Source organism: Phoxinus phoxinus (genome assembly GCF_949152265.1).
Source record: "Phoxinus phoxinus genome assembly, chromosome: 6".
Classification (NCBI taxonomy): Eukaryota; Metazoa; Chordata; class Actinopteri; order Cypriniformes; family Leuciscidae; genus Phoxinus; species Phoxinus phoxinus.
In genome coordinates, this window is record NC_136881.1 from 25,469,297 (window position 1) to 25,496,824 (window position 27,528).

General features: G+C 41.1%; 2 protein-coding genes across 2 annotated transcripts in view; one reads left to right on the forward strand and one right to left on the reverse strand.

Moving 5' to 3' along the window:
• The first annotated feature begins 10,412 nt into the window (after nt 1–10,412).
• mxra5a (matrix-remodelling associated 5a) lies at nt 10,413–21,975 on the forward strand. The gene is made up of 7 exons (XM_079617410.1): nt 10,413–10,752; nt 10,989–11,191; nt 12,051–12,180; nt 12,365–12,755; nt 12,995–17,071; nt 17,204–18,125; nt 19,294–21,975. Exons 2-7 carry the CDS (start codon nt 11,013–11,015, stop codon nt 21,200–21,202), a joined length of 7,608 nt encoding a protein of 2,535 aa, XP_079473536.1. The 5' UTR covers nt 10,413–10,752; nt 10,989–11,012; the 3' UTR covers nt 21,203–21,975.
• A 2,572-nt stretch (nt 21,976–24,547) lies between these two features.
• The window catches only part of gyg2 (glycogenin 2), a 12,212-nt gene continuing 9,231 nt past the window's right edge, over nt 24,548–27,528 (reverse strand). Inside the window, exons 7-10 of the mRNA XM_079616460.1 lie at nt 27,382–27,528; nt 26,959–27,159; nt 26,034–26,165; nt 24,548–25,331 (exon numbers count right to left, since the gene is read on the reverse strand). The exon at nt 27,382–27,528 is cut by the window's right edge and continues 54 nt beyond it. Coding sequence (XP_079472586.1) covers nt 25,206–25,331; nt 26,034–26,165; nt 26,959–27,159; nt 27,382–27,528 — 606 coding nt within the window. The 3' untranslated portion in view covers nt 24,548–25,205. The remainder of the gene's footprint in view (nt 25,332–26,033; nt 26,166–26,958; nt 27,160–27,381) is intronic.

The following is a 27,528-nucleotide window of genomic DNA, read 5'->3' on the forward strand; positions in this document are numbered from 1 at the left end:
TCCATCCTACATTCTCTGACCTTCAAATAATAAACCATGACACCATACGCTACAACATCAAACAAAGCAAAACCGATCAATTGAAACATGGCCATTCGGTTTTCATTTTCAATTTGCCAACCCCTATCCAACCATACCAGTCCTTAAACTTTTTTCTTCACCAGAGGAAATCCCAAATCACCTCTTCTCTCGATCCTCTCTTCATCGATGATAAAAACCTCCCTGCCTCCAGACATTGGTTTCAAAAGAACCTCAAATCCATCCTCAACAGTTCCGGCATCCCAACCAAACATTTCTCTTCACATTCTTTCCGAATAGGTGCAGCCACCACAGCAGCACAAAGGGGCCTTTCCGATCACCAAATTAAAATGCTGGGTCGATGGTCGTCCCACGCCTTCGAAACATACGTTCGTTCAGATCTGCATAACATTAGACAAGCACAACAAACACTAGCATCTTTCTGAGTCCGGACCGCCTCTCCCTACTATCGCATCTCCCCGCTTACCTAGCCCCGCAGGGCGTGTATTCATCCGGATGCAGTGAGAGCTCTCCCCTTTCAGATGTGCGTGACATACCACTCCTGGAGTGGGGTCTCCCATCTGAATCGCCGTGTGGGCTCCCCATCCAGATGCATCGTAGGCTCTCCCGTTCGACTTGCTGTGTGGGCTCTCCCGTTTTGATCGCAGTGAACTCCCTATTTATACATATGAGGGGGGCTCTCTCCTTCGAAACGCAGCGGGAGCTCTCCCGGTCGAAACGCTGTATGAGCTTTCCATTCGGGCGCCGTGGGGGCTCTCCCTTTCCGAAGCGCCGTGAGATCCTTCATGTTCTTAACCATGGAGGATCCCCCGTTCGGATCGCAGTGTGGGCCCTCCTATCCGAAAAGAGGACTGGAGATACCAAGGATCGTACGTCCCTTAAGTGCGACGGGCCATTATGTCTTTATGTGATCTAAGCCCCCTGTGTCAGAAGGATGGTAGTTCTGCATTTCCATGTATACCGTAGGCTCCCTCTTGCTGCATAGGGAGTTTCGCTTCAGATACTGGTGGCCCGTTTGCCTTTGGGGACGAGGACCTCCTTCCCTGTTCGTGACATCTGGAGGCCCTATGTTCTCTAACTCCATGGGGCTCCATGTCATGGATGTGGCAGGGCGTTCTCCAACCTCGTACTCAAACTCCAGTCCCAAGATACTCCCGCAGGAGTAATTTCCGAAAGTCACTGCCGCAGCAGTGCAGCGGTGAGATGTACCCCAGGCAAATTTCCACAAGCCCATGTCGTTTCACTCCAACGAACGCAGGCACACTCTTTCAAACACAGCTCCCGCCGGAGCTCCACTCATAGCCCCACATGGTGGGCATAGTAGGGAGACGCAGTCCAGCCAGAGTTACCACAGGAGCTCCGTTAAACATCACTGCCGCAGCAGCGTCCATCCATGCTCCATACAGCTTAAATTTCCACTCTTTTGGGGGGTAACATGCTTTAAGCTCTTAGACATCCTGTATTTCCCAAGTTCTTAATTAATTGATCATGTTATTCCAACTTGCTGTCCCAAATTTTATTCGACACTTTTGGGGGGTATATCAGAGCTCGAGTTGAAGCTGCTTCATCGAGCCCCTCTCCAGTGGACAGCAAGCCAAATAAGTTCAACCTAATATCTTAAAGATTTTATGGGCAAACAAACTCGTTAAATGAAGTTTCTAAACGTAAGTTAGGGAGGAGTGAGCCAATCTAATCTTTCAATCATCAGCCGAGTACAGTATATAAGCAGCTGCTTACCTCTCCCCATAGCATCAGCTGTTCCAGTATCCCTCCACCTCCCCAAACTCCACCTTCATCTTAGGTACCTTGCCCCTTTTAATCATCATATCCTACATTTTAGCCACTGGGGGGGTATATCAGAGCTCGAGTTGAAGCTGCTTCATCGAGCCCCTCTCCAGTGGACAGCAAGCCAAATAAGTTCAACCTAATATCTTAAAGATTTTATGGGCAAACAAACTCGTTAAATATTATCCCTGATTATTCTGGATTAATATAAATATCGATAGCCAAATATGGTCGAATTGATTTTGTGATTCTGGCCTTTATTTATTAAAATGTGTGAAGGACCAAGAAGTCAAGGGCAAAGAATGCAGGATTTCAAAATAAATAAAATTATTTATTAAATGCCAAACTATATTACAAAGTAAATTACTTGACAACTAAATGAAATAAAATCAGGTCTAGGCCCATAAAAAGGGTCAACTGAACAGAACCAAACTTAACAGTAATCAAACTAAACTAACCAAAAAAACATCACCTCTCAAATGACACACATGGTGAACTTATATACACAAAGGACTAGTCCATTACACATACACAGGGAATAACACAAACATCACTTAACACAATTACAATAAATAAAGTAATTAATTTCAGAAATATGAAGAAATGGGTCATAAACAATAATATACAAAAAGTAGTATAGACAACAAAATATACATACAATTATAATAAACAAACATGCATACAATTAATCTTGCAAGAAATTTTCCTATTGGATGTTGTGGTACTGCGTGATGTAAGCAGGCACAGCTCACCACGCCCTTGCCTACAGAGAGCAGGAGAGTCTCAGGTGCAAAAATATATTACAGCCTTGAAAGAGCGCAGAGTGCTATCACTACAAAGCTGCCACTCATCTCAGAAAAAAACAATAAAGTTATCTACAGTACACTGCATAATTGTCACATTGTTAATGTGTTTTCTGTTGTGTCCATGGACTTTTAGGTTGTTTTTTCTCATTCAGTGTTTTTCTTCCTCTCTGTCGTCATTTTCATTAGTTCATTTTCATCACCTGTCTAGTTAATCAGTTAATCACCCTTCATTGTCTTCACCTGTCGTCACTCGTTGTCATCTGTGTATTTAAGTTCCTGTCTTTCACCCTTCAGTTGTCGGTCAATGTTTGTATTTGTTATTGTGTATGGAGAGTGTTACCCTTGCCTGTACCAGTTTTGTTTAAGTTTTATTATAGTAAAAGTTTGAATTGGAACTTTGGGCCTCTGCCTGTCTTCATCCGCACCATACCCGTGACAGATTGACCGACCCCCCTAAAATGGACGAATGGGTAAAAATTTTCGTCCTGGCCAAGGAGAGCCAAGATCTCCCAGCCTTTGCCCATGGAGGGTCGTTTGAGGGAACCCGTCTGGCCAGATTTCGCGGGACCCGTGGAGGCCGCAGTAGAGGCGGTGGTCGAGATGGACCCCGACACCATGCTCCGCTTTGGTCCCTCTTCGACCCTGGACGGTTGACGTCCAGCTCCAAGCCGCCTGCACCGCTGGTCCCGTCCAGCCCAGAGCTTCCTGCGCCAGAGCCCGCTGATCCTGCGCCAGAGGCCGCTGATCCTGCGCCAGAGCCTGCTGATCCTGCGCCAGAGCCCGCTGATCCTGCGCCAGAGCCCGCTGATCCTGCGCCAGAGCCCGCTGATCCTGCGCCAGAGCCCGCTGATCCTGCGCCAGAGCCCGCTGATCCTGCGCCAGAGGCCGCTGATCCTGCGCCAGAGCCCTCATCACTGCCCAGCACAGAGCCCTCATCGCTGCCCAGCACAGAGCCCTCATCGCTGCCCAGCACAGAGCCCTCATCGCTGCCCAGCACAGAGCCCTCATCGCTGCCCAGCACAGAGCCCTCATCGCTGCCCAGCACAGAGCCCTCATCGCTGCCCAGCACAGAGCCCTCATCGCTGCCCAGCACAGAGCCCTCATCGCTGCCCAGCACAGAGCCCTCATCGCTGCCCAGCACAGAGCCCTCATCGCTGCCCAGCACAGAGCCCTCATCGCTGCCCAGCACAGAGCCCTCATCGCTGCCCAGCACAGAGCTTCCTGCACCGCTGGTCCCGTCCAGCCCAGAGCTTCCTGCACCGCTGGTCCCGTCCAGCCCAGAGCTTCCTGCACCGCTGGTCCCGTCCAGCCCAGAGCTTCCTGCACCGCTGGTCCCGTCCAGCCCAGAGCCTTCGCCGCTGGTCCCGTCCAGCCCAGAGCTTCCTGCACCGCTGGTCCCGTCCAGCCCTGAGCTTCCTGCACCGCTGGTTCCGTCCAGTCCAGAGCTTCCTGTACCGCTGGTCCCGTCCAGCCCAGAGCTTCCTGCACCGCTGGTCCCGTCCAGCCCAGAGCTTCCTGTACCGCTGGTCCCGTCCAGCCCAGAGCTTCCTGCACCGCTGGTCCCGTCCAGCCCAGAACTTCCTGCACCGCTGGTCCCGTCCAGCCCAGAGCCTTCGCCGCTGGTCCCGTCCAGCCCAGAGCCTTCGCCGCTGGTCCCGTCCAGCCCAGAGCCTTCGCCGCTGGTCCCGTCCAGCCCAGAGCCTTCGCCGCTGGTCCCGTCCAGCCCAGAGCCTTCGCCGCCGGTCCCGTCCAGCCCAGTGCCTTCGCCGCTGGTCCCGTCCAGCCCAGGACCGCCTTCGCCGCTGGCCCCGGTCAGCTCAGAGCCCTCTTCGCCGCTGGTCCAGTCCAGTGCTGACCTCCCCAAGAAAATTTTGGGGGGGGGCAATAAGTCCTCTGAGGGGATCGTGGAGGCCCTTCCGACACGGTCGCCATGGCCGCCCGAAGGGTCCTCACCGCCATGGTCGCCCGAAGGGTCCTCACCGCCATGGCCGCCCGAAGGGTCCTCACCGCCATGGCCGCCCGAAGGGTCCTCACCGCCATGGCCGCCCGAAGGGTCCTCACCGCCATGGCCGCCCGAAGGGTCCTCACCGCCATGGCCGCCCGAAGGGTCCTCACCGCCATGGCCGCCCGAAGAGTCCTCACCGCCATGGCCGCCCGAAGGGTCCTCACCGCCATGGCCGCCCGAAGGGTCCTCACCGCCATGGCCGCCCGAAGGGTCCTCACCGCCATGGCCGCCCGAAGGGTCCTCACCGCCATGGCCGCCCGAAGGGTCCTCACCGCCATGGCCGCCCGAAGGGTCCTCACCGCCATGGCCGCCCGAAGGGTCCTCACCGCCATGGCCGCCCGAAGGGTCCTCACCGCCATGGCCGCCCGAAGGGTCCTCACCGCCATGGCCGCCCGAAGGGTCCTCACCGCCATGGCCGCCCGAAGGGTCCTCACCGCCATGGCCGCCCGAAGGGTCCTCACCGCTATGGACGCCTGAGGGTCCGACTGCTCCGCCATGGCCACGCCCTCATCCTGCTCCGCCCTGGCCACCTGCACGTCCTGCTCCGCCCTGGAGGCTTCCTGCTCCAGATCGGCCACCTGTCCATCAGCCTCCAGGGCGCCCACCCTCCCACCCCTTTGGATGTTTTACGGCGCGAGGACGCGCCTGGGGGGAGGGGGGGGTTCTGTCACATTGTTAATGTGTTTTCTGTTGTGTCCATGGACTTTTAGGTTGTTTTTTCTCATTCAGTGTTTTTCTTCCTCTCTGTCGTCATTTTCATTAGTTCATTTTCATCACCTGTCTAGTTAATCAGTTAATCACCCTTCATTGTCTTCACCTGTCGTCACTCGTTGTCATCTGTGTATTTAAGTTCCTGTCTTTCACCCTTCAGTTGTCGGTCAATGTTTGTATTTGTTATTGTGTATGGAGAGTGTTACCCTTGCCTGTACCAGTTTTGTTTAAGTTTTATTATAGTAAAAGTTTGAATTGGAACTTTGGGCCTCTGCCTGTCTTCATCCGCACCATACCCGTGACAATAATGAATCTAGGGATCCTCGCACATGACGTGTGCACGATTTACTAATTTGTTCCCTCGATTTGCTAAATCGTGCGGACGATTTACTAATTTGTTCCCTAGATTTATAAATTGTGCGCACGATATAGCAAATCAAGGGAACAAAATAGTAAATCAGGCGGCGATTTAGTAAATCGTGGGAACGAATTAGTAGCCTAAATCATGCGCAGGATTTAGCCTACTATTTTTTCCCTGCATGTCATGTGTATGGCTCCGTATGAATCTCTTACTTGCGTTGTGTCTTTGTTTGTTAATGAGAGGATTCGAGAGCGTGCAGAACTTGCGTTCAAGAGATCAACAAACATGTCTGTGATTGTCTACATTTCTCACCGCTGCAAAAACATGTTGTAAATAGAAACATTTGATGTTCTCCAGAGCATAAACACAAGCGTTTGCCATGTTTCACCAATGATATGATATTATTACAGTATCGGAGGCTCTTTCCTTTGTATGAGGGTGCTTATTTAAATTTCACTTTGTGCTTTTACCCATGTTTTAATTTTTTAACAAAAAATAATTTTGTGATCAAACATTAATTGGAGGACCCCCTGTATTACTGCTGTGGACCCTTGTTTTAGCGTGTCAACAATTAACCGTTTTTGAAGAGTAAAAAGCGAAAGACTTGCATGTGACGTTGTTAACAACAGACCTGTATTATTGAATCAATGTTGGTCCAACGACAGAGGTGCGACCTTGCAACAGTTTTGCGTCTTGCTAGTTAATTTCTCCAACAATTCATATTACGGTGGTTAAAACAGCGAGTTATGTCATTGTACAGGAAACGCACCCTGACCAGCCAACACAGCAACTTTGGCTCAACCAATGGCGTGAGTGGGGGAAAGGTTTAGGAAACCTGTTTGAAAAACAGCAGTTCTGTTGGTTCATTATTGGTGCAGAAACTTGACACCTCATCCTTAAAGTCTCTTCAACTATTTCTTTATAGCCTCACAGTCTAAAGTTTTTCTCTGTAGTATGAAGTGTCCATGGTTTTCCACTCTTTGTCTGGATTCTAGCAATAGTCCAGCTGCACTCAGTGGGTTGGGAAGCTGTTTATTATACAGTCCTGTCCATGTGGAGGCCCTGGGGATCTAGGCCAGAACGGCAAGACAAAAGACTATGTGAGAATTCAGGGCAATGGCCAATAAACCTGAATGCTACGATTTAATACTGACAGACTGAAAACCGCATAGTCTGCTCTACAGTAAAGTGCCAAAAGCAAATACAGAAAGACTGACTAAAATGGCACATCTTCAGATCTGTCTTGTCAGTGCTTGCCTTCATACTCTTTTCTTTCTCAGATATGCCCTTTAAATGTCCATCACTCCTTTTTTCATTAAAGCTGAGATAGGGTTGGAAATATTTCAAGAGTCATGGTAATAATAGAAGTGACAAGCTATTAATTTAAGGACTCATAGTTTGTTTAGCATGTTTTGACAAAAATCTGTAATAGCATAATCCTTTATTAGAAGTATGACAATATAAATAAAAGCTACTTTACCCATTATAAGATCATTTGTCTCACAGTTATCATTTTAACATATGTGGTCAGACCACCAGTGAAAATAAACAGGACTTCAAGGTAATGTTGTTTATTATTTGTGTTCTACAGGTCGGGCAGATGGTCAAACAGGGAAGTCTGGTTAACATAGATGCTTGCAGCTGCCTTTTGCTGATCCAAGGCCAGCTTTACTGTTTCCTTTCAATTTATAAAGCAAGGACACTGATCTGGGAGCAGAGCAACTGGGCAACTGTTACTTTTTGATTAATTCAGGGGTAAATTAATAACACAATTCCATGTCAGATGACAAAAAATGGAAAAGATGAAGCTGGTAAAATATTGTAAATCACTGAGGTTAGAGAAAATGTGATATAGTTCACATCTACCACAGCTGATGTGGGTAATTGAGAAAATAAAAAAATATATATACAACAACAAAAAATAAATATCGTACATGTATATGACCAATACCAGTTAAATAACAAGATTTGTTTTTAATAAATCTGATCATTGAAGAATTATTTATTTATCCATGTATTAATTCCTTAGTTCGTCCAGTCATTCATTTTATTTAAAATTAAAATTAAATTGGACACTGGCTGAACATCAGTCTTTTTCTACATGAAGTATGAAGATCTCAACCTGCCTGAAACAAAGCTTTTACTACACCTGAAAAGTATTTGCAAGGATATCATGCATGCACTAGGTCCTTAGGTCATTTCCATGTCAGATGAACTACCGCTCTGGGACCACTGGTAACATGTGCTAACCAGGTGGATTGGGTCTGCGTTGCATACTGTAGATTCATTGTTGAATGGTAGCTACATTTGCTTTCAAAACAGTGTCTGGAAAAACAGGTGCAAGCTTTGATGCCTCCCACTACACCAAAATAGTTTTAATCCAATACAGGTTGTTGTTAAATTGTGTGCACACCCTTTAATGTTAATTTTAAATCATGACAAAAAACGGTATTTGATTATAATCTTAACAAAGCACCTTTGACCTCACAACCTGTAAACACGTTACGTCCTCATGCCTCTCTGTTATTAAGCTGAATTGTGTCTCAGACATAACAAATTTGCAACAAGCTTTAAAAGTAACATCTTTATTTTTAGTGCATGGGCACTCATTGAACTTGAAAAAAAAAAAAAAAAGATTAAGCCATTAAATACAATTGTACACTTGCTAGAGATATTTTGCTCATCCTTAAACGTTTATTTTTATAGTGCACACTCATTTTCCAACTCTTGTATTCATGCGATAAAAATATGCACATTATGCTACACGCAGCCAGAATTTGTTTTGGAAAGTTGAAGTTGAGTCATGGTGGCTGATTCAGCATAATGTGAGCCTGCTCATGTGCAGTGTGTGAATCGAAGGCGATGGAGGATGAACACACAAAGTCTGCTCCAGGTGCACTAGTTCATCTGACCGCTGTAGAAGTATATTCAAAGAGCATTCAGCGTGACTGTGGCGTATGACTGGTCTGTGGCAAAGCGTGAGTCATTTCTCTCTTCTTTAAGTGAGGTCTGTTTTTTTAACCACTCAGTCAGTAGTTGTTAAAAGATTCTGACATCAGGTTCTTTCACTGTGTTTAGAAGTTATTCTGCCATTAAACTAATGACATGTGGAGGTCACACATTAAATGGAAATTAGTTGAGCATGTTGTTTGAAGAATGTGCTCACTAAGAAACCAGTCACCTTGGAAAGACTGTGTTGATTGCCTTTTAACAATGCCCTGATTGTGAATGAGGAATGGAATTTCTCCATTTTCATGTTTTGTTAACCTTTCTGACAATAAAAACTGAACTGTGATTTCATAAATCACTTTAATTTGTCCTTGTAATGTTTTTACACCAAGACATACATGCAAGTTTCTTCAAAATGTTGTCTTGAAATCAAAAGGGAAACCTACTTTCTTAATGCTCATTTCTAGTCTTACTGTGTGACATACTGAAGCAAAAAATAATAATAATAATAATAATAATGATAATAATAATAAAATCAAGTAATTTACATTTACACTACCGTTCAAACATTTGGGGAAAGTTACTTTTTTTAAACAATTTTTTACAATTTTTAAATAAGCTTTGTGTGCTCACCAAGACTGCATTTATTAGGCCTATACAATTTAAGATAACAGTTTTTAAAAATATATATAATTAAAATGCAATTTGTTCCTCAGTTTTCATCATCATTACTTCAGTGTCAAGTGTTGCATGATATTTCAGAAATCATTCCAATATGTTGAAAACATAATAACCATGATAAAAAAATTATTTATTGAATACAAAGTTAAAAAGCAATATTTAAACAATAAATATTTGCAACATTGTAAATGTATTTACTGTCAATGTATTTACTGTTAATCTATTTGATATGTCTTGATATATGAGGATTTGTTTCATATCCCCCAAACAAAGAAAGTTCCTTTCTTGAAGATGATTACATTTTGTTTTCAGTCTTCTCTTATCATGATCACAATCTGTTTATGCTCACCTCTATTTCCATCACTGAAGATGACTCCAGATGCATGTCCTTTTCAAGCAGGTGTGCTTTCTGCTTGAAATGACATGATGTGATGTATGGAATCTCCCAAGTGGTCAATAACAGGGGCAGGAGCTTGTGACCTTTGCCCTTCCCAGCCCCCTGCATTTTATTCTCTAAATGCGGGTGCCTTGTGAACTCAGGGGACTTCATGCATCAGTTTAGAGCATGCTGTGTGTGTGTGTGTGTGTGTGTGTGTGTGTGTGTGTGTGTGTGTGTGTGTGTGTGTGTGTGTGTGTGTGTGTGTGTGTGTGTGTGTGTGTGTGTGTGTGTGTGTGTGTGTGTGTGTGTGTGTGTGTCTAGTATCAGTCTCTAGGAGGGAAATAACAAGGCTTTGAACCTACTTGTGTAACCTAATACTTATATACAGTAGTCTCAGTCTGAACTATTAAGGGTCAAAACAGCATGTCATGGAAAAAGAACAGTGGGGGATGCAATAACTTCAAAGCTACCATAATACATATGTTCGCTTTTGTAGATATTGCCAAGTTTTAGCATAGAACTGACATTAATACACTACCTTTTGTCTGGACTGTGTGATTTCGGCAGCTATTTGTCTCATCCAAAACATTACTTTCAGAAACGCGTGTAAAAGGCTCACAGTCGGTCACTCCCCCCGAGCCCTGCGTTCTGTGCGCAGACGCATCGACGCGCGCACCAGCGCCATCTGAAAGTTTCATTCTCACGTTTCCAACATAACGCGCAGCTTCACAGCTGGAGTCTCCAATGCGCTTCTCAAATACAGCCTTTCTCTAAAATTTTTGTGATTTGTTCATACTGTTTTGACGTTTCTCCGCATCGGACTACAAGTAATTAGTGTCATATTGGATTGAGAAGAAAACCGACAACAAATAAAAGCTTTATGAATGAAAACATTTTCAGCTTTTTCATCATCATTGGAGAAATTGCATTCTGAAGTGAATGGACTATCACATGATTTATGGAGATGGAATTTTGAGGGTGCTGTGGACCAAAATCATGCCGGATTGTAGTTGGAATAATCTCCTGTTAACATAAGGTTTGCTTTTTTCCCTTTCCAGTATCCTAGCTCTTGAATGAAATCGGAGTTTGGTAGCCTACTACAACAACGCTCCCTAACTTATTTTAAAAGATATAGATCGCCAAGTCTTTATATTTTGCTTCTGGACGAGCTCCTTGCTTTGCAGACTTTATATATAGCTTAGAAATCACGCAAAATAATAATAATAAAAATTGTATTTTGCTTCAACAATTGCGTTTTTTCTGCGGTTTAAGGTGGCTGCTGCTGTGAAGCTGAAGATGGGTCGCTTTTGTGCTCAGGTTTTGATGATGCTGGTGTTAGTAACACTGCCTGTAGCGGTACGGTGTTGCCCGAGGCCATGTGCGTGCCACCAGCCCGCAGAGGTGCATTGCACGTTCCGCTCCTTACTCACGGTGCCTGCTGGCGTGCCCAAACAGGTGGAGCGGATGAATTTGGGGTAAGATTAATTTTTCTGTGACACGAGATTATTATTCTTAGACATTGCTTCTTAGTTTTCTGAAATCAGCTTTCGTTTAGGTTTAGCACATCCATTCCAAAACTGATTTATCTGTAGATTAGGCCTATCATACTGGTCATCATAGCATGCTGAAACTGGATTTTATTAATCCTTGCTTAAAAACATTTATTCCAAATGGGTTCATCTGTAGGTTAGTGGGAATTTCCCTTGATGATGTCAAATGCCAGGGATTTTTCGACCACTTTTCAGGTGACCTACAACTATGCATGATGTTTATGACTCTCCCAGGAAGGATTTGAGATCATACTTTATTGGGAAAACAGGGGCTAGTTGTCGCAATTTGTGTGTTTATATTTAATTGTGTTTACATAAACACATACCTTATAGGGTACAAAAGTTACATTTCAATCTTACCCAATTTTAAGATCCAGCTCTATGAATTGTCACAATGTGATTATTTTGTTTGTTTTGTAATAAAATAAATGAAAAAAAAAAAACAGTAAAAAGATTATTATAAACAAAATGATGTTAAGCAACACAAGTGAGTGTATGTCAGTGTGGTTTTATTGTGTTAAGTTGTTTACCCAGAAGCTATTACAAAAAAAAATATGATTTTGGAATTTTATTTGGAGAACATAATTCCCTAAATTATGTAATTTTAAGAAAACTTTGAGCTATATGCATTTGGAAACCTTACAATTACTGAGATAAAACCTTTTGGAAACTAGCCCTACACTTCCACATTGAAATTGAGTAAATTTAGGTGGTTCTATTTGGTAAATCTGCAGCATCACAGCATAATTAACCATCTTATTGTCACCTCCTTCTGTTCACTCAGGTTTAATACTATAAATAGAATAACTTACAGCTCTTTTGCTGGGTTACGAAAACTGGAGCTTCTTTTAATGCATGGCAATGATGTGCATCAAATTCCTGATGGAAGCTTCCGTGACCTCATATCCCTTCAGGTACAATTTTTTCCATTTGAGAAAACATTATTTCTGTACTACTTTTGTTGTACTAATGTTTGCATTGATACCTCATATATATATGGAACAACTTTTGCAATTAAATAGCATCAATTAATTCAAATTGAAAATGTAATGTAAACAAGTAAAAATCATGTCTGGTTCAATGCCTCTTTCTCCTCAGATGCTGAAACTAAGCTATAATAAACTGAAGGTAATTAGCAGGCAAACCCTTATGGGTCTCTGGAGTCTCACTAGGTTGCACCTGGATCACAACAGACTTGAGTTCATCCACCCTGATGCATTCCAAGGCCTCACGTCTCTTCGCCTTCTCCAATTGGAGGGCAACCAACTTCAACAGCTCCATCCATCAACCTTCTCCACTTTCTCTATTCATGGACACTTCCCAGTGTCCACCCTGAAGCACTTGTACCTGTCAGATAATATACTGACCACATTATCACAGAGGATGCTAGCAGGCATGCCCTACCTGGAGAACCTCTCCCTGAATGGGAACCCCTGGACCTGTGACTGTCGCATGAGATGGTTCAAAGAATGGAATAAAAATGCACCAGGTTATTATTATCATGATTGACAATAGTAGTAATATAAATTATCACTTGTGATTATCTTCTCATAATGATAGTTCTGCATAGGATTAAATACATTTTTGTTTAGCATTATAAGACTACTTTATCGATTATCTTCTCATAATGATAGTTTTGCATAGGATTATATAAAATATTGTTTAGAATTATAAGACTATTTATCTTGATGAATGTTCACTTCTAACACATCTTTTTTTTCTTTCCAGGTGTGCTGAAATGTAAGAAGGACAAAGCCTATCTGGATGGCCAGCTATGCCCAATGTGTTTCTCTCCAGAACACCTAAAGAAGAAACAACTACAGGAATTGGAGAAACCCACTTGCAATAGTCCCATCATCCGCACCTCTCACAGAGCCATTTCCCCAGAGGACACTGAAAGTGACCTCCTGACGATGGATGAATTTCGTCAACCCCTTGGCAACATTTCCCTGGGCCTATCAGATGAACATGGGCATCAAGTAGACCTGGAATGCATTGTCACTGAGCCAGGAGTTCTTACAAGTATAGGCTGGGACTATGTTAACCAGTATAAAATATCAGCAAATGTGACTCTGACGTTAGATTTAAAGTGTGCTATTGACAGGTCCAGTTATGAAAAATTGTGGAGATTGATTGCATATTATAGTGATGTTCCAGCCCACCTTCGAAGGGAAATTATGCTGAGTAAGGACCCTCACACAAGCTTTAGATATCGGCAAGATATTGAAAAGGATGCTCTTTACTATACAGGAGTAAAAGCTAACATAGCAGCTGACCCACCCTGGTTAATGCAGTCATCAATGGACCTCCAGCTAAACAGACTTCAGTCGACAAGTAAAAGTGTTCGAATTATTCTGAGCACCCATTTGACTGAAGTTATGGAAAATGAATATATAAGACAGCAGAGTATGGGCTGGGTTATAATTGAGTCCAGGAACAACACTAGAACAATGCAGACTGCTGTTGTGGGAAGTCCTGCTAAAATAAACTGTACCATACATAGCTCAGGGAACGAGTCAGTTAAATGGATGCTACCTGATGGCTCTACTTTAAAAACACCTTATAGCAATGTTGATAGAATGCTTTCAGCTTCAAGTGGCGGTGTTCTTGAAATCAAATCTCTGGATCATTCTGATTCAGGAGTGTACTACTGTATTGCACAGGTTTCAGATGATCTTACGATACTCCCTTTTCGCCTGACAGTGGAGGAATCATCCAGCCCACCTCCTGGAGGTGAAGGAGTAACAGAGCCAGTAACGGGATTCGCAGGTCGACCGGTTTTCCTTCCATGTGTCGCCACTGGATCCCCTGATGCTGATATACACTGGATTCTCCCTGATAGCAGCATTGTTAACAAGTGGATAAACATTTCCAGGATATCTGTTGCTTCAAATGGAACTCTGATTATTCGACACAGTCAGCTTTCAGACAATGGATACTATAAGTGTGTAGCAGGAAACCAGCATGGGATGGACACTTTGGCCACAAAAGTAATAATAACCAGGCCACCAGGTATGCTCCCCTTACGGAAGTACTCCAGTAGCCCTCAACCTGCTGAGGGAGTTTCAACCCAAATAAAAGTCCTTGTGAAAAACGACGTGGAGTCATCTGGGGATAATGAACCTGAAGAGTTTTTAGAGAAATCGCTTCCTACTCAAGTGGATTTTCCCAATCGGCGGAGGGTCCCAAGTATGGGAATAAGGGGCGGTCATCCGTCTAGGAATTCCTGGAGACGCCCTGCTACACCAAGGAGGAGAATAGGTACCCCAATAGTGGACAGAGTTAACACTGTAGAGTCAAAAAGAAGAATTAACATGTCAAACAACCAAATAGACCCAAAACACTGGGCTAACATTTTGGCAAAAGTTCGCAGTGGTGGAACCAGTTCAAAAACAACTACTCCAAACTATATTCAGACCAGTACACACCAAATACAGGAGTCAGAGGCTGCCTACACAAAGCAATCATTACTATCATCTGCAGAAGGTACAACAACAAGGGCACCAGTAAAGGAAGTATTGTACTCAGTTACAATGTCACAGATGCCTATTGAGGCTACTGAGTACAACTTGGATATAAGAGCTCTGGATTCTGAGGATGCAAGACATGTTATTTACCAGATAGCAGCTCCTAAAACATACCCAAATTCAGATTCATTTACAGTTAGCACATATATCACACAACCCACAGTTGGACCACAGATGACCGGTTTTACTGTGAGAGATTCAGAGGTTACAGATGGAGTTGCAGGGAGCACTGTGTGGAGCACAACATCATATGGAACCTATTTACAGGAAAACCAAAGCCACACAATGGATGTAAATGAAGCAATTCAAACGTCTGATGGTGAAGATGACGAAGAATACAGGGTTTTGCAAAACCCTGAGCATGTGGGAGAGGTTTATCAGGAAAGGATGCATCACAGCTTAGTATCAACCACAGCAAAAACCCTTACAGAACCAATTACAGAAAATGCTGTGTACTCATTTACTGAAATTCAGCAAGGACCACAAACCTTACAAAAGCACATACCTCAAGAGAAACATAATGTCTCAAAAATTCCATTGCTTCTTACTGTGACATCAACCACCAAATCCACTTCAGGGCATAAAGCAACATTCACTAATTTACTTAATGCTTCCTCCTCACGTGCTAGGAACTCATCCAGTTTGAGGAGGAGGAACGGTGGAAGACGTAGAAAACCTAATCGAATTATAACTAAGACAAACAGTTCTAAATCATCAGTATATGTCAAAAATGTCACCCCACAGCCCACTGCAGCTTCAATTACAGAGATCACAAATGAGTTTTCAGTCGTTACTAAGACAACTGCCTCCTCTCAAACTAAAATAGAAAAATCTCCATGGGCCAAAAGTGTAGGAGCCAAGATGAGTACTACTGTTCCATTAACTGACAGCCAACCAGAATCACTAGGCAAAAATACTTATGGAGAGAACACAGACCCTTTATACCGTGGCAGGAATCACAAAACCCACAAATCCCTATCCCAAGAAAAAGTATCTATGACAAAGGAGAGACACTCATCTCATGCTAAGCCAGCTCAAGAGAAAAGCACCACAACAGTGCTAGTGTCTCCATCAACATTCAGTAGTTTTGGAAGTGAACTAGAAAAAGCAACTACAGAGAAAGAAAAAAAATCCACCTTGTCTCCCCATATTCCAAATCCTCCTATGAAGGCAGCCATTCATGAGTGGTTTACAAGCACCCATACCCCTGCAGCTAAAACGTTTGAAGAGACTCAACAGGGAAACATTACAGCAGACCCCAGATCAAGCCCAACGTCAGATGACTCTCATGCTCAATTAGAAGAACTTCCAGATACAAGTCCAGACAAAACAAACAGCCAATATAACCCCACAGAGACTGAAAAAGTCCTGTCACACAAAGAGCTTGAAAGAAGGTTTCCTGTGAGGTCATTTTCCCCAAGTACACAGTATGAAATCATCAAAAATAATTCAGAAATCCCATATGGTTCAGCAACAGCAACTGCTACAATTTTTGAGGGGGCACAAAAGAGTTTACAGGTTCCAACAGGAAAGCCCAAAAGCTATCCAGCATTAGTACCTGCAACAACAAAACAAATTAGGCTTCCAACTGGTAGCATTCACAACAGACACAATTCTGTTTTATACATGAACCCTTGGTCTCAATCAGAAAATGTTAATGTCTCTTCAGTTACAAAAGAAAACATAATTGACACAACAACAACTACAACAGCCCTGAGGCCTCCAACAGTACATACACATATGCTTTACCCAAATACACCCACTTCTGTGAGCATGCTAGGTGAACCAGACAACGCAAATCACATTCCTGATAGTGACAAAGTCAGATTTGTAACCCCAGGCCAGGAAAATATTAGTAAGATAGAACTTAGCAGAACATACAGTAGGGCAAGACTTCCAGTCACACAATTTCCTCATCAATTAGCCAGTGCCTCTGAGGAGACAGGATCTCAAGAATTAGAGGAAAACATCCACAAAAAGACCACTACAAAAACACCCACAACTCCACCACTTCACTCAACTTTAACAGTATCTTTACAACAGCAAAAACTTCCTGGCAGGCCAGGTGTTCAGGATAGAGGAAGCTCTTCTGTACATTACACCACACCAGGAGGACCTCAACAAAGACCAACGGTAGTGCCTGAGGGTAGAGGCAGACCTCGGATCACCAGCACAGACATTAGATCAGTAACAGCACATGCTGAGACTGATGCCTATTTGCCTTGTGTGGCTGTGGGAAAACCCAGTCCCTTCCTTTCCTGGATTAAAGTATCCACAGGTAGGACAGGTATTAATTATTTAAATATTACAATTAGCTTTTCAAACATGTACATTGTTGACACATGCATGTAGAAATATATTATTTTGATGCTGTAGCTCTAAAATTATTTTGTCACTTTTTTTCCTACAGGAGCCAGTATCACACAGAACAGCAGGATTCAGAGATTCAAGGTCTCTTCTAATGGTACGCTTATAATCCATAATGTAATTCCCCTGGACAGAGGCCAGTACCTCTGCAGTGTTCAAAACCAGTATGGAGAGGACAAGATTGTAGTTAATTTAGTTGTTCTAGCTGAACACCCTAGAGTTCTGCAGCCTCGCTATAGAGAAGCCACAGCATACCTTGGAGAAACTGTTGAGTTTAAGTGTCAGTCCCAAGGGCATCCTCAACCTCGAATCACCTGGGTCCTACCTGATAGGAAAATGGTACATTCTAGTGGACCTACTCATGGCACACCTGAGCACATGGTCTCAGTCTTACCTAATGGCACGCTTCACATGAAATCGGTCAGTCACATGGATAGAGGAATTTATAAATGCATTGCTAGCAATGCTGTAGGTGCTGATACCATATCCGTTCGACTGACTATTGCTTCCTTGCCACCCATTATTCAGCAGCCAAGACATGAGAATGTCACTCTTCCAGAGGGAAGCACTGCCTACTTGAATTGCACTGCCAGGGGTGCCCCACCCCCTGCTATTGGCTGGATCACTCCTGATGCCATGCAGCTCCGTCCCTCCCAGTTTATTAATGGACGTAACTTGTTTGTATTCCCCAATGGGACACTCTATATTCGTAGTCTTGCTTCGACAGATGCAGGGAGGTATGAATGCTCAGTAACCAATGTGGTTGGCACTGCATGGAGAGTCATTATTTTGACTGTAAAGAAGTCTATAATATACTCAAGAGCCAAGATTACATTCTCATCACCTAAAAAAACAGATGTGGTCTATGGAGGCAGGTTGCACCTGGACTGTATTGCGTCAGGGAATCCAGAACCCAGGATCATTTGGAGGACTCCGTCCAAAAAGCTTGTGGATGCTCATTACAGGTAATGTAAACACTTAACTGAAGTACATCTACTTTACAGGAAAGTACATACTGAGTTTATACACTTGAGACAAATGTGCACATAGCTACTGTCTTCCTTTCTTTTTCTCATCCATCTGCATTTCTCTTGCTCCTTAAAGCATGCACTTAAACACTATGTTTTCATAAGTTTGCATTCTGTTTTGACTAATGAGACATGTTCCCCTTGCCATGCAAATCAAACACTCTTAATGTCACGCTGTGGTGAAAATCAAGTTTTTAATAGGTCTATGTGGTGTTTATAATATGCTTTGAGACAAACCATGTGCAAATTCATAAGTCAACACCATTGCTGAGTATTTTCTCCTTAAAACTGCAGTGATCTAAAGACAGATTCAAAAACGCGGTTTAAAATCACTGGTGTTTCTTATGTCACAAACTACCTGGTGGTAACCAATCACGTCAATGTGCTGGCAGGCTTTAGTATATCATTAACTATTCTCTGAAGCAGTGGAGTCTCAAGAGAAGCCAGGTTATCCCAGTATATTTTTTATGTTGAAATTAAAACTCTGGTAAATTTAGCAATATATCGGGTGTATGATGTATATTATGATGTCATGATGAACTACATGCTTTTCTCCACTGATGTTCTGAGTTGTTCAAAGCGTTTCTAATGATACTAATTGTTAAAAGGCAGCTGTCTGACTCTGAGGTGGCGAACGGGAACATGTTTTTTATGTAAAATTAGTAACACATTATTAGCTGTTTGATAGAGTAGTCAAGCAAAAGGCTAATCATATTATTTACCGTTATGTGTCCAACGCTGTAAAGAGCGACACCATTGTGCAGTGTTTACCTTAGTTAGTTGACAGAGTGGACTGCGTATACTAAATGAACCAAGGGTTACATTTAAGCTATTTTAAGGTATGAAAAAAAAAATCACAGGAAAACTTTTAAATATATCATTTTGGTGATCAAAGATTAGTTTTAAGGGATACAATTATGGACTACAGGGGGACTTTAACTGCTTCTCTAAAAAGAGGGGCTCATCTGGTTATGAAATCTCAAGCATCCAAGGGTGCAACATTCTAAATAAAAAGCAAAAATCTTCTGTTAGTAACATTTTACATTAAACTGATTGAATCACACATCTTCAGTAATAATGCTTTTGTCATTTTTTTATATTTCAGTTACGATCAATTGATCAAGGTCTCTCCCAACGGTACTCTATCCATCATCTCTGTGACAGAGAAAGATAACGGTGAATACCTTTGTGTTGCTCGCAACAAAATCGGGGATGATTTTGTGCCCTTTAAGGTCAACGTCCTGGCAAAACCTGCTAAAATTGAGCAGAAGACAAAGTCTGATAGGAAGGTGATGTATGGAGGTAACCTAAAAGTTGACTGTGTGGCCTCTGGACTACCTGATCCTAAAATACAGTGGGCATTGCCTGATGGCACCATGATCAACAGTGTCGTCAAATCTGAACGTAATGTTGGCAGTCGAAGTCGCAGGTATGTTGTCTTTGACAATGGAACCCTCTTCTTCAATGAAGTAGGGATGCGTGAAGAGGGCGACTATACATGTTATGCTGAGAACCAGGTTGGAAAAGATGAAATGAAAGTGCATGTCGAAGTAGTTGCAGATGTTCCTATGATTGCAAATAAGACACATGATGTCATCAGGGTCCTCTATGGAGAATCCGTCTCTCTGCAGTGCAGTGCCAAGGGTGAGCCAACACCTATTATATTGTGGTTCTCACCCACTAATAGAGCCATCACTTCAGCTTCAGACAAATATTTTATACACAACAATGGGACTCTAATCATTCAGAAAGTTCAGAGATTCGATGGTGGGAACTATATATGTCTTGCCAGGAACAGTGCAGGACAGGATCGCAAAGTGACCAGAGTGGAAATTCTTGTCTCTCCACCTGCTATTAATGGCCTCATAGGCACCACAAACTCAATGAAAGTGTCTAGTGTGAGAGATCAACGGAAACTAATAGACTGTGAAACTACTGGTACACCTGTTCCCCGTGTCATGTGGGTTATTCCAGAGAATGTTGTACTCCCTGCACCATATTATGGCAGTCGAATGACAGTACATCGCAATGGCACTTTGGATATCCGTTCAGTGAGAATGACCGATTCAGGCCAGTTAGCCTGTGTTGCTCGTAATGAGGGAGGTGAAACAAAACTCATTGTTCAGCTTGATGTTACAGATATTTTGGAGAAGCCGAAACTCAAGAGTCCTAAAATGGAGTCACTCTTATTGACCCTGGGCAGGACCATTAACCTAAGCTGTTCAGTTGAGGGGTCACCAACCCCACAGCTGACGTGGATCCTTCTAAATGGCTCCCCACTATTGAGTGGTGCACAATTCAGTAAATTCCTCCACAAGTCTGATGGGACTTTGGTCATCAGTAACCCTGCTCTCTCAGAGGCAGGCACATATCGTTGTTTGGGACGCAATGCAGCTGGGCTGGTTGAAAGAACTGTTACATTAATGCCAGGGCACAAGCCAGAAATCAATAACAGGTATAACTCACCTGTTAGTATAATAAATGGGCAAAGTTTACATCTGCACTGCTTGTCAAACACTGACTCTGTCCGCCTCACCTGGACTCTGCCAAGCGGGATGGTCTTAAACCGACCACAAAGAGCTGGTCGTTATGCTATTCTTGCCAATGGAACCCTCTCCATCCAGCAGGCCTCTGTCCATGACAGGGGCTCATATACCTGCAGGGCCTCAAATGAATATGGAAGCTCCCTGATAACTGTTCCAGTCATCATCATTACATATCCACCCCGTATCACTAGTGGCCCAGCTCCCGCTACCTATGCTAAAAGAGGAGTGGCGGTACAACTTAACTGTGTGGCCACTGGCATCCCCAAATCAGAAATCGCATGGGAGACACCAGACCGAACACGGCTTGTTGTCAGCCCCCAACCACGGCTAATTGGGAACAAGTACCTCCATCCTCAGGGTTCCTTAATCATCCAGAATCCTACAACAAGAGATGCTGGACTGTACAGATGCACAGCCAGAAATGTGGTAGGGGTTGACTCAAAAGGTACATACCTTTATGTATACTAAGAAACACAGGACATCTACTCTTCATATGCCCAAGGAACTGCGACATTGAGCTTTAACACAGCTTGATAGCAATTGCATTTGTCAATGTGAAATATAGAATGGAATCAGCCCTATGCAAAAAAAAAAAAAAACTAAAAAAACCCCATTACATTACAACATTATATTTTGTCAATGATGTGAGCTTTACTTTAAAGTTTGCAAGTAAAACTTTTCAAAATGTAAAAAGGTACTATTCTTCAAAAGCTTGGTATGGGATTCATGTAATGTAACCAACCTACTGATATTACAAGGCATCTTTCTACTTTTCATGTTTGACAATGACAGTTTATGTCTAAATGTATAGATAAAAAAGATATATATTTGTAGCCAAGAAAAAATATAAATTATATATTCTGACTTTATGGGAGCCAATAATGCAGAATATTTAACAAATCAGGGATAACATTATTTTAATAATGCTTCAAATAAAAAAATAAAAAATAAAATTATTCAAAACTTTCAAATGTAAACAAGATGCTCACTAGACATTTTTAAACGACTTTTGAATTTTTTGAAAATTAAATTTCACAGTTCTACAATCACAGATTTGTATTCAGCTTTCAAGAATTAGCAAATGAAATACAACGTTGCCTACAATAGCTTTTTCATATGATTTTATGTATCTACATTGCTCTATTTGAAAAATGTCATACTTGTCCACTTGTAACACTTATAAATTATTTGTCCTTTAAACACTAATGTATTTCTATTTTGCATATTTTTAATAAAGACGACTTTTAATAAATAACCAACGTTTCATTTCAGCCCTTGAGCAACATGATGGTATTGATAAGACAGAAAAGATGTGAGCAATCTCCTCTCTGCAAATGACTTAAACATTCTCTAACCAGTAAATGAGAGGAATTCATGAAAATAGGGATTTTGGAAACTATCTTGTAATTGAGGTTTTCTCAGACATGAAAGCAGACTAAACTGAACCTTCTTCTGCTTTATGGTTTTTAGATTTCAACAACATACATATTCTGAGCAGCTAATCACTAAATGTTCTGTAAATATGTTCTCTAAGAGTGCGGGAGAACATTACTATGAGACCGAAAACATGCCTAACATCTGCAACACTATGTGGTATATCTTTGTTTGTTACCCTGCACAGCTTTAAATCGATAAATTCATGATTATGTCATACTACAGCAGACCTATTGAAGTATTTTGGACAAATATTTGTGATATCTGAAGAAAAAAAACGATGTATTGATCCTAACAACACAAACCATGCAAAGTGAAAGAGCTCAGATAATCCATATTGAACTCAGTTATGACTACACTAACCCCCGGTTTCACAGACAAGGCTTAAATCTAGACTAAAATGCATGTTTAAGCTGTTTTACTGAAAGCAACTTGCACTGACATATTTTAAAATTTGTCACTGTCATTGTTTTGTCTTCAGATGCAAACCAGTAATGTTTTTCTTTTGTAAGGCACATTTATAAAAGCTATTTACATGTCCTAAATTAATTAAGGCATTATCTTAGCCCTGTCTGTGAAACCATAGGGTTTATAACATTTATTATTTTCTGAATGTGCTTATTTTGGATCAAATTCAATGATATATATATAGCCTGTCCATCTGTCTGATAGCCTGTTCATCTGTCTTCTTAGAAGAATTCTGGTTTTGGCAGCACTGTGAAACGAAGTAAATGGTGCTTTGTAGCAGACCATGACACAGCACAGGTAATACGGCAGAGAGTGGCTTGAAAAATCTCTCAGATTGCAAAGATGTCAAAATGAGTAATTGTAATAGACTGAGAGTTTATATCCAGTGCCATATGTTATGATGTAAAAGTACATGTTTGTATAAATGTCAACTTCATTTATGCTTGACTTAAAGTTCACCCAAAAATACTCACGCTCAATGGTTCCAAACCTGTATGAGTTTCTTTCTTCTGCTGAACACAAAAGAAGATATTTTGAAGAATGTCAGTGACCAAACAGTTGATGGACCCCATTGACTTCCATAGTATGGGGGAAAAATAATATAAAAGTCAATGGGGTTCAATCAACTGTTTGGTCACTGACATTCTTCAAAATAGCCTATCTTTTTCTAAATATTCTTCTAAATTCAAACAGGTTTGGAACAACTTGAGTGTGTGTGAGTAAATTATGATAGAATTTTTATTTTTGGGGGAATTATCCCTTTAAATGGCAATATCTGTACCTGTTGTGACAGTGAAATGATGTAAATGTTAAAATATATTGTTTAATGTTGGAACTGGTATAAACTTAAGTTTAAAATTAAGTATAAACTTACTTTTATAAACATATAGCTTATGTAAAAACTGTATGATCTTAATGGACCATTTTCACAGAAAGTCTAGATTTTTGCAAAGTCATGGAAATTCAACTTTGTAATTTTCCCTTTTTTTCTTAAATTTACATTACATCCATGTTCCAAACCTGTTGTTTTGACAGTATAAACAATTTAAATAATATTAATGTAGTAAAATAATGTTTAAAATTAAGATACATTTAGAGTGAATCAATCAGATCTTTCTTTGTGCTCAGTTTAAAAAAGAGAGATGTCAAACCAAAAGGGTACTCCGAAAAAAACGCAATATACTGTGGCCGACGTGTTTTATTGAACAAGATCAAATAAAAGATGCTCTCTAACTGACTGAGTAACATGAGCATACATATTTCATGACTTCAAAGGGCTGTCATGTTAACAGGACAGGGTCAAAGGGTAAAAAATGGCTCCAATACTAAAACATGGAGAAACAATTAAGGGTTTAAAAATATGCATCAGAACATGCTGCCTTTGACTTTGTCTGGCCACTAAGTTTGCAAACCATAAAAGTTTGTAGTGTCTGGCAGATACGATTTGGAGACAGGTCAGCATTTCTGGAGAGAGAAAAATGCTGTAAAACTCAGAGGAACAATCATTTTATGACTATCACCTTCTTGCCTCAGACTGTTATGCTCTAGTAGAGTTTGTGTGGGGTGTTGAAGCTAGAGAGTGTTTATAGCCTGACCTCTAGTGGCGCAACAAAACAAAACACAAAACTGGAAAAGTAGGCTGTTGAACACAATTGAACATTTCCTTTTGGTTGGATTATTTTTGGACTGACATTTAATACTAGATATTTCTCTTGATTCATTTCTCATGATTTAATACTTGCTTAATAAGTTATTTATAATGTCTTCCCTAACAGCTCTAGAAAATGGGATTTATTTACAGTTAATATTTTAATAAAATTGCAAACAAAAGATCACAGTAGATGCTAAATCATACAGATAGACCCTATATCACATAATGTAGGCTCATAGTACAGAAATTGAATTACTAGGTTCGGTTTAACACAAGTTACATTTATATGCAAGACATTTTCACAATATTTTTGTATGGTCCAGTGATTGTGGCAAATATACTACAGAGGTAGAAAAGCGGCGCTATCTGAGGAGGTGAAAATGTAACAGTTGAGATGATGATGATGATGGACATACAGTACAAGTGAAAATATATTGAGATTTATTACTTACACACACACACACACACACACACACACACACACACACACACACCGTTTTGTTATCTTTATGGGGATTCTCCAAAGGCATAAAGATTTTTTACTGTGCAAACCCCTTACACTAACCCTACCCCTAAACCAATCCATCACAGAAAACTTTCTGCTATTTTACATTTTCTAAAAAACATAATTTCGTGTGTTCATTAATCAATTTCCCTCGTGGGGACCACTGGCTAGTCCTCACAATGTCTTTGATTTCACGTTATCCTTGTGGGGACATTTGTTCCTCACAATGTAATATAAACCTGTGCACGCACACACACACACACACACACACACACACACACACACACACACACACACACACACACACACACACACACACACACAGAGAGAGAGAGAGAGAGAGAGAGAGAGAGAGAGAGAGAGAGAGAGAGAGAGAGAGAGAGAGAGAGAGAGAGAGAGAGAGAGAGAGAGAGTTACTCAAGGAATAGGTCCAGCTTCCTCTTGATGTTGTCGAAGGAATCTTTGCCCATATAATCAACGTGACCTTGCTCCCACATGCGCCGGCGCTCCGAGTCTTCCTCCTCTGTCTCAGCAGCGATCTACAATGGGACCACATGATAGTATCCATCTTCAGTTACAATATTACTAACAAAATCATAATGATAAGTATGTAGTTCTTCATGGGGAAAAAATACTGGTTTATTCTGCAAATCCAAATCGAATAACTGCTCTAAGCCACCATTAGATGGCAGTATATGAACTGATATTTGCAAGAAAAACACCCATCTCAAACTTCATTATGTGAAGCAGTGTTATTTTAGCATTATTGATATACTATAAAAGTTTTTATTAATATTTTGAATTAGTTTTTATTTATTTTCCATTTCCAGTGTAAAAAAAAACATTTGAGTGTAATTTTTATCAGTTTAAAAAAAGGTCTATAGTTTGTATTGCAGTTTTATTTTTAGTTATTCTAGTACTTCAAGTTAAATAAAATAAAATAAAATAAGAAATGTTGTAGCTGAACGAAGTTGACGTTTATTTCAAATAAAGAAAATAGGTTTAGTAGTTTAGTAAACTGTAATGCAAATATGTAATGCACATATGTAGAGACATATTCAGGGAAAAGGTGACATCTATAGATCATAGATATAGATTTTTTACTTTTTGAGCAAAGCTCATACTCAAGTATCTTGGAAATAAGTAATAGTTATAAAAGTATAAATGATAAAAAAATGTTATATCAAAATCAAAGTATTTTTTCCCATAAGCCAGGCACATTAGCTTATTTTCATACATACAGCTTTTCCAATGCCTGCGGCAGAATCATCAGCAGTCTCTGGATCTTTGTGTTCAGTCTCTTGCTCAGATGGAGGGCTGACTATAGGGGTCTCTTCAGTCTCCCCACCAGACAGGACTTCAAAGAGAATATTCTGAGAAGACATGGTAGAGAAATAAGTTAGTAATAAGTAAATAAATAAATAGGCCTTCTCCTAAAACACTAGACAAATTACTTGCACATTCACAATGTATGCAATAAATTATTCAAACAATATTGGGATTTGGAGGTGGGGGGTGGCACTTAGATGTGGTGGACAAGATATGAAAAACCAAACTATAGTTTCTTAACTTTGCCTTGACTAAAGTTAACTTGATATTGTTTTTTTGTTTTTTTGTTTTTTTTAAATCCTGCTGAAGTGAAACTGTAGTATAAATGTTAAATGTAATTAATTGTATTTATGTATTTATTTATGTATGTATGTATGTATGTATGTATGTATGTATGTATGTATGTATGTATTTATTTATTTATTTATTTATTTGAGCATTAGATTCTTGTGATGTAATGGGATGTGTACTGGATCAAACAAAAACTGTTCTTGAGCATATACAAGAAATGGAATGGATTGACAACAAACTGCCAAACAAATTATCCTTTTGTTTTAAATCAAAAGTTCTCGTCCATTTAAATCCATGGGTATTTGCATTACATTCAAACTAATATCTTCAAATTCATTGTGTTTTTGCAACTATCTGAACTGGTTTGTTCTCTTTGTGTTGGGGTGAGTCACTGTTGGGTGTGTCACTGGATTTGTCTAAAATAACACAATACTTTTAAAGGAAGAGTTGATTCAGAGAGACGAATGATTCAGTGAGAGATGAATCAAGACTGCATAATGTTGTTGTTGTTTTTTGTTCAGAATTCTTCAATTCAGTTATTCAGACCTTAATTTCTCTGGAAGGACAGCTCAGCCTATCACTTAGCATTTCCTCAGATGTTTTAGATGAGCTGATTGTCAACGAGTCCAAAGTCAGATCTTGGAGAGGTGAAGCGAGTCTCATCTCTCTGTGGAGGGCTTCAGTGCTGCTCATTTGGCTTTGTGTTGGAGTTGGATGTGTCTGTGAGGAATCCAACTGCTGCACTGACTGCAAACCAAGAAAAAGATTACAGATGACTCACAAATAAAATATATTTTAACATTGGGGCTATTACATAAAATAATTATGCTAATTAATTATTTTTGAATTATATTACAATACTTTTAAAGGAAGAGTTGATTCAGAGAGAGACTCAGAGTCAGAGGTGAATCAAGACTGCATAATGTTTTTGTTTTTTTGTTCAGAATTCTTCAATTCAGTTATTCAGACCTTAATTTCTCTGGAAGGACAGCTCAGCCTATCACTTAGCATTTCCTCAGATGTTTTAGATGAGCTGATTGTCAGTGAGTCCAAAGTCAGATCTTGGAGAGGTGAAGCGAGTCTCATCTCTCTGTGGAGGGCTTCAGTGCTGCTCAT

Coding starts and splice junctions, on each gene's coding strand:
- mxra5a (XM_079617410.1), top strand. CDS start 11,013: ATGGGTCGCTTTTGTGCTCAGGTTTTGATGATGCTGGTGTTAGTAACA. Junction 12,181..12,364: donor GTGACCTCATATCCCTTCAG/GTACAATTTTTT, acceptor CTTTCTCCTCAG/ATGCTGAAACTAAGCTATAA. Junction 18,126..19,293: donor CTTGTGGATGCTCATTACAG/GTAATGTAAACA, acceptor TTTATATTTCAG/TTACGATCAATTGATCAAGG.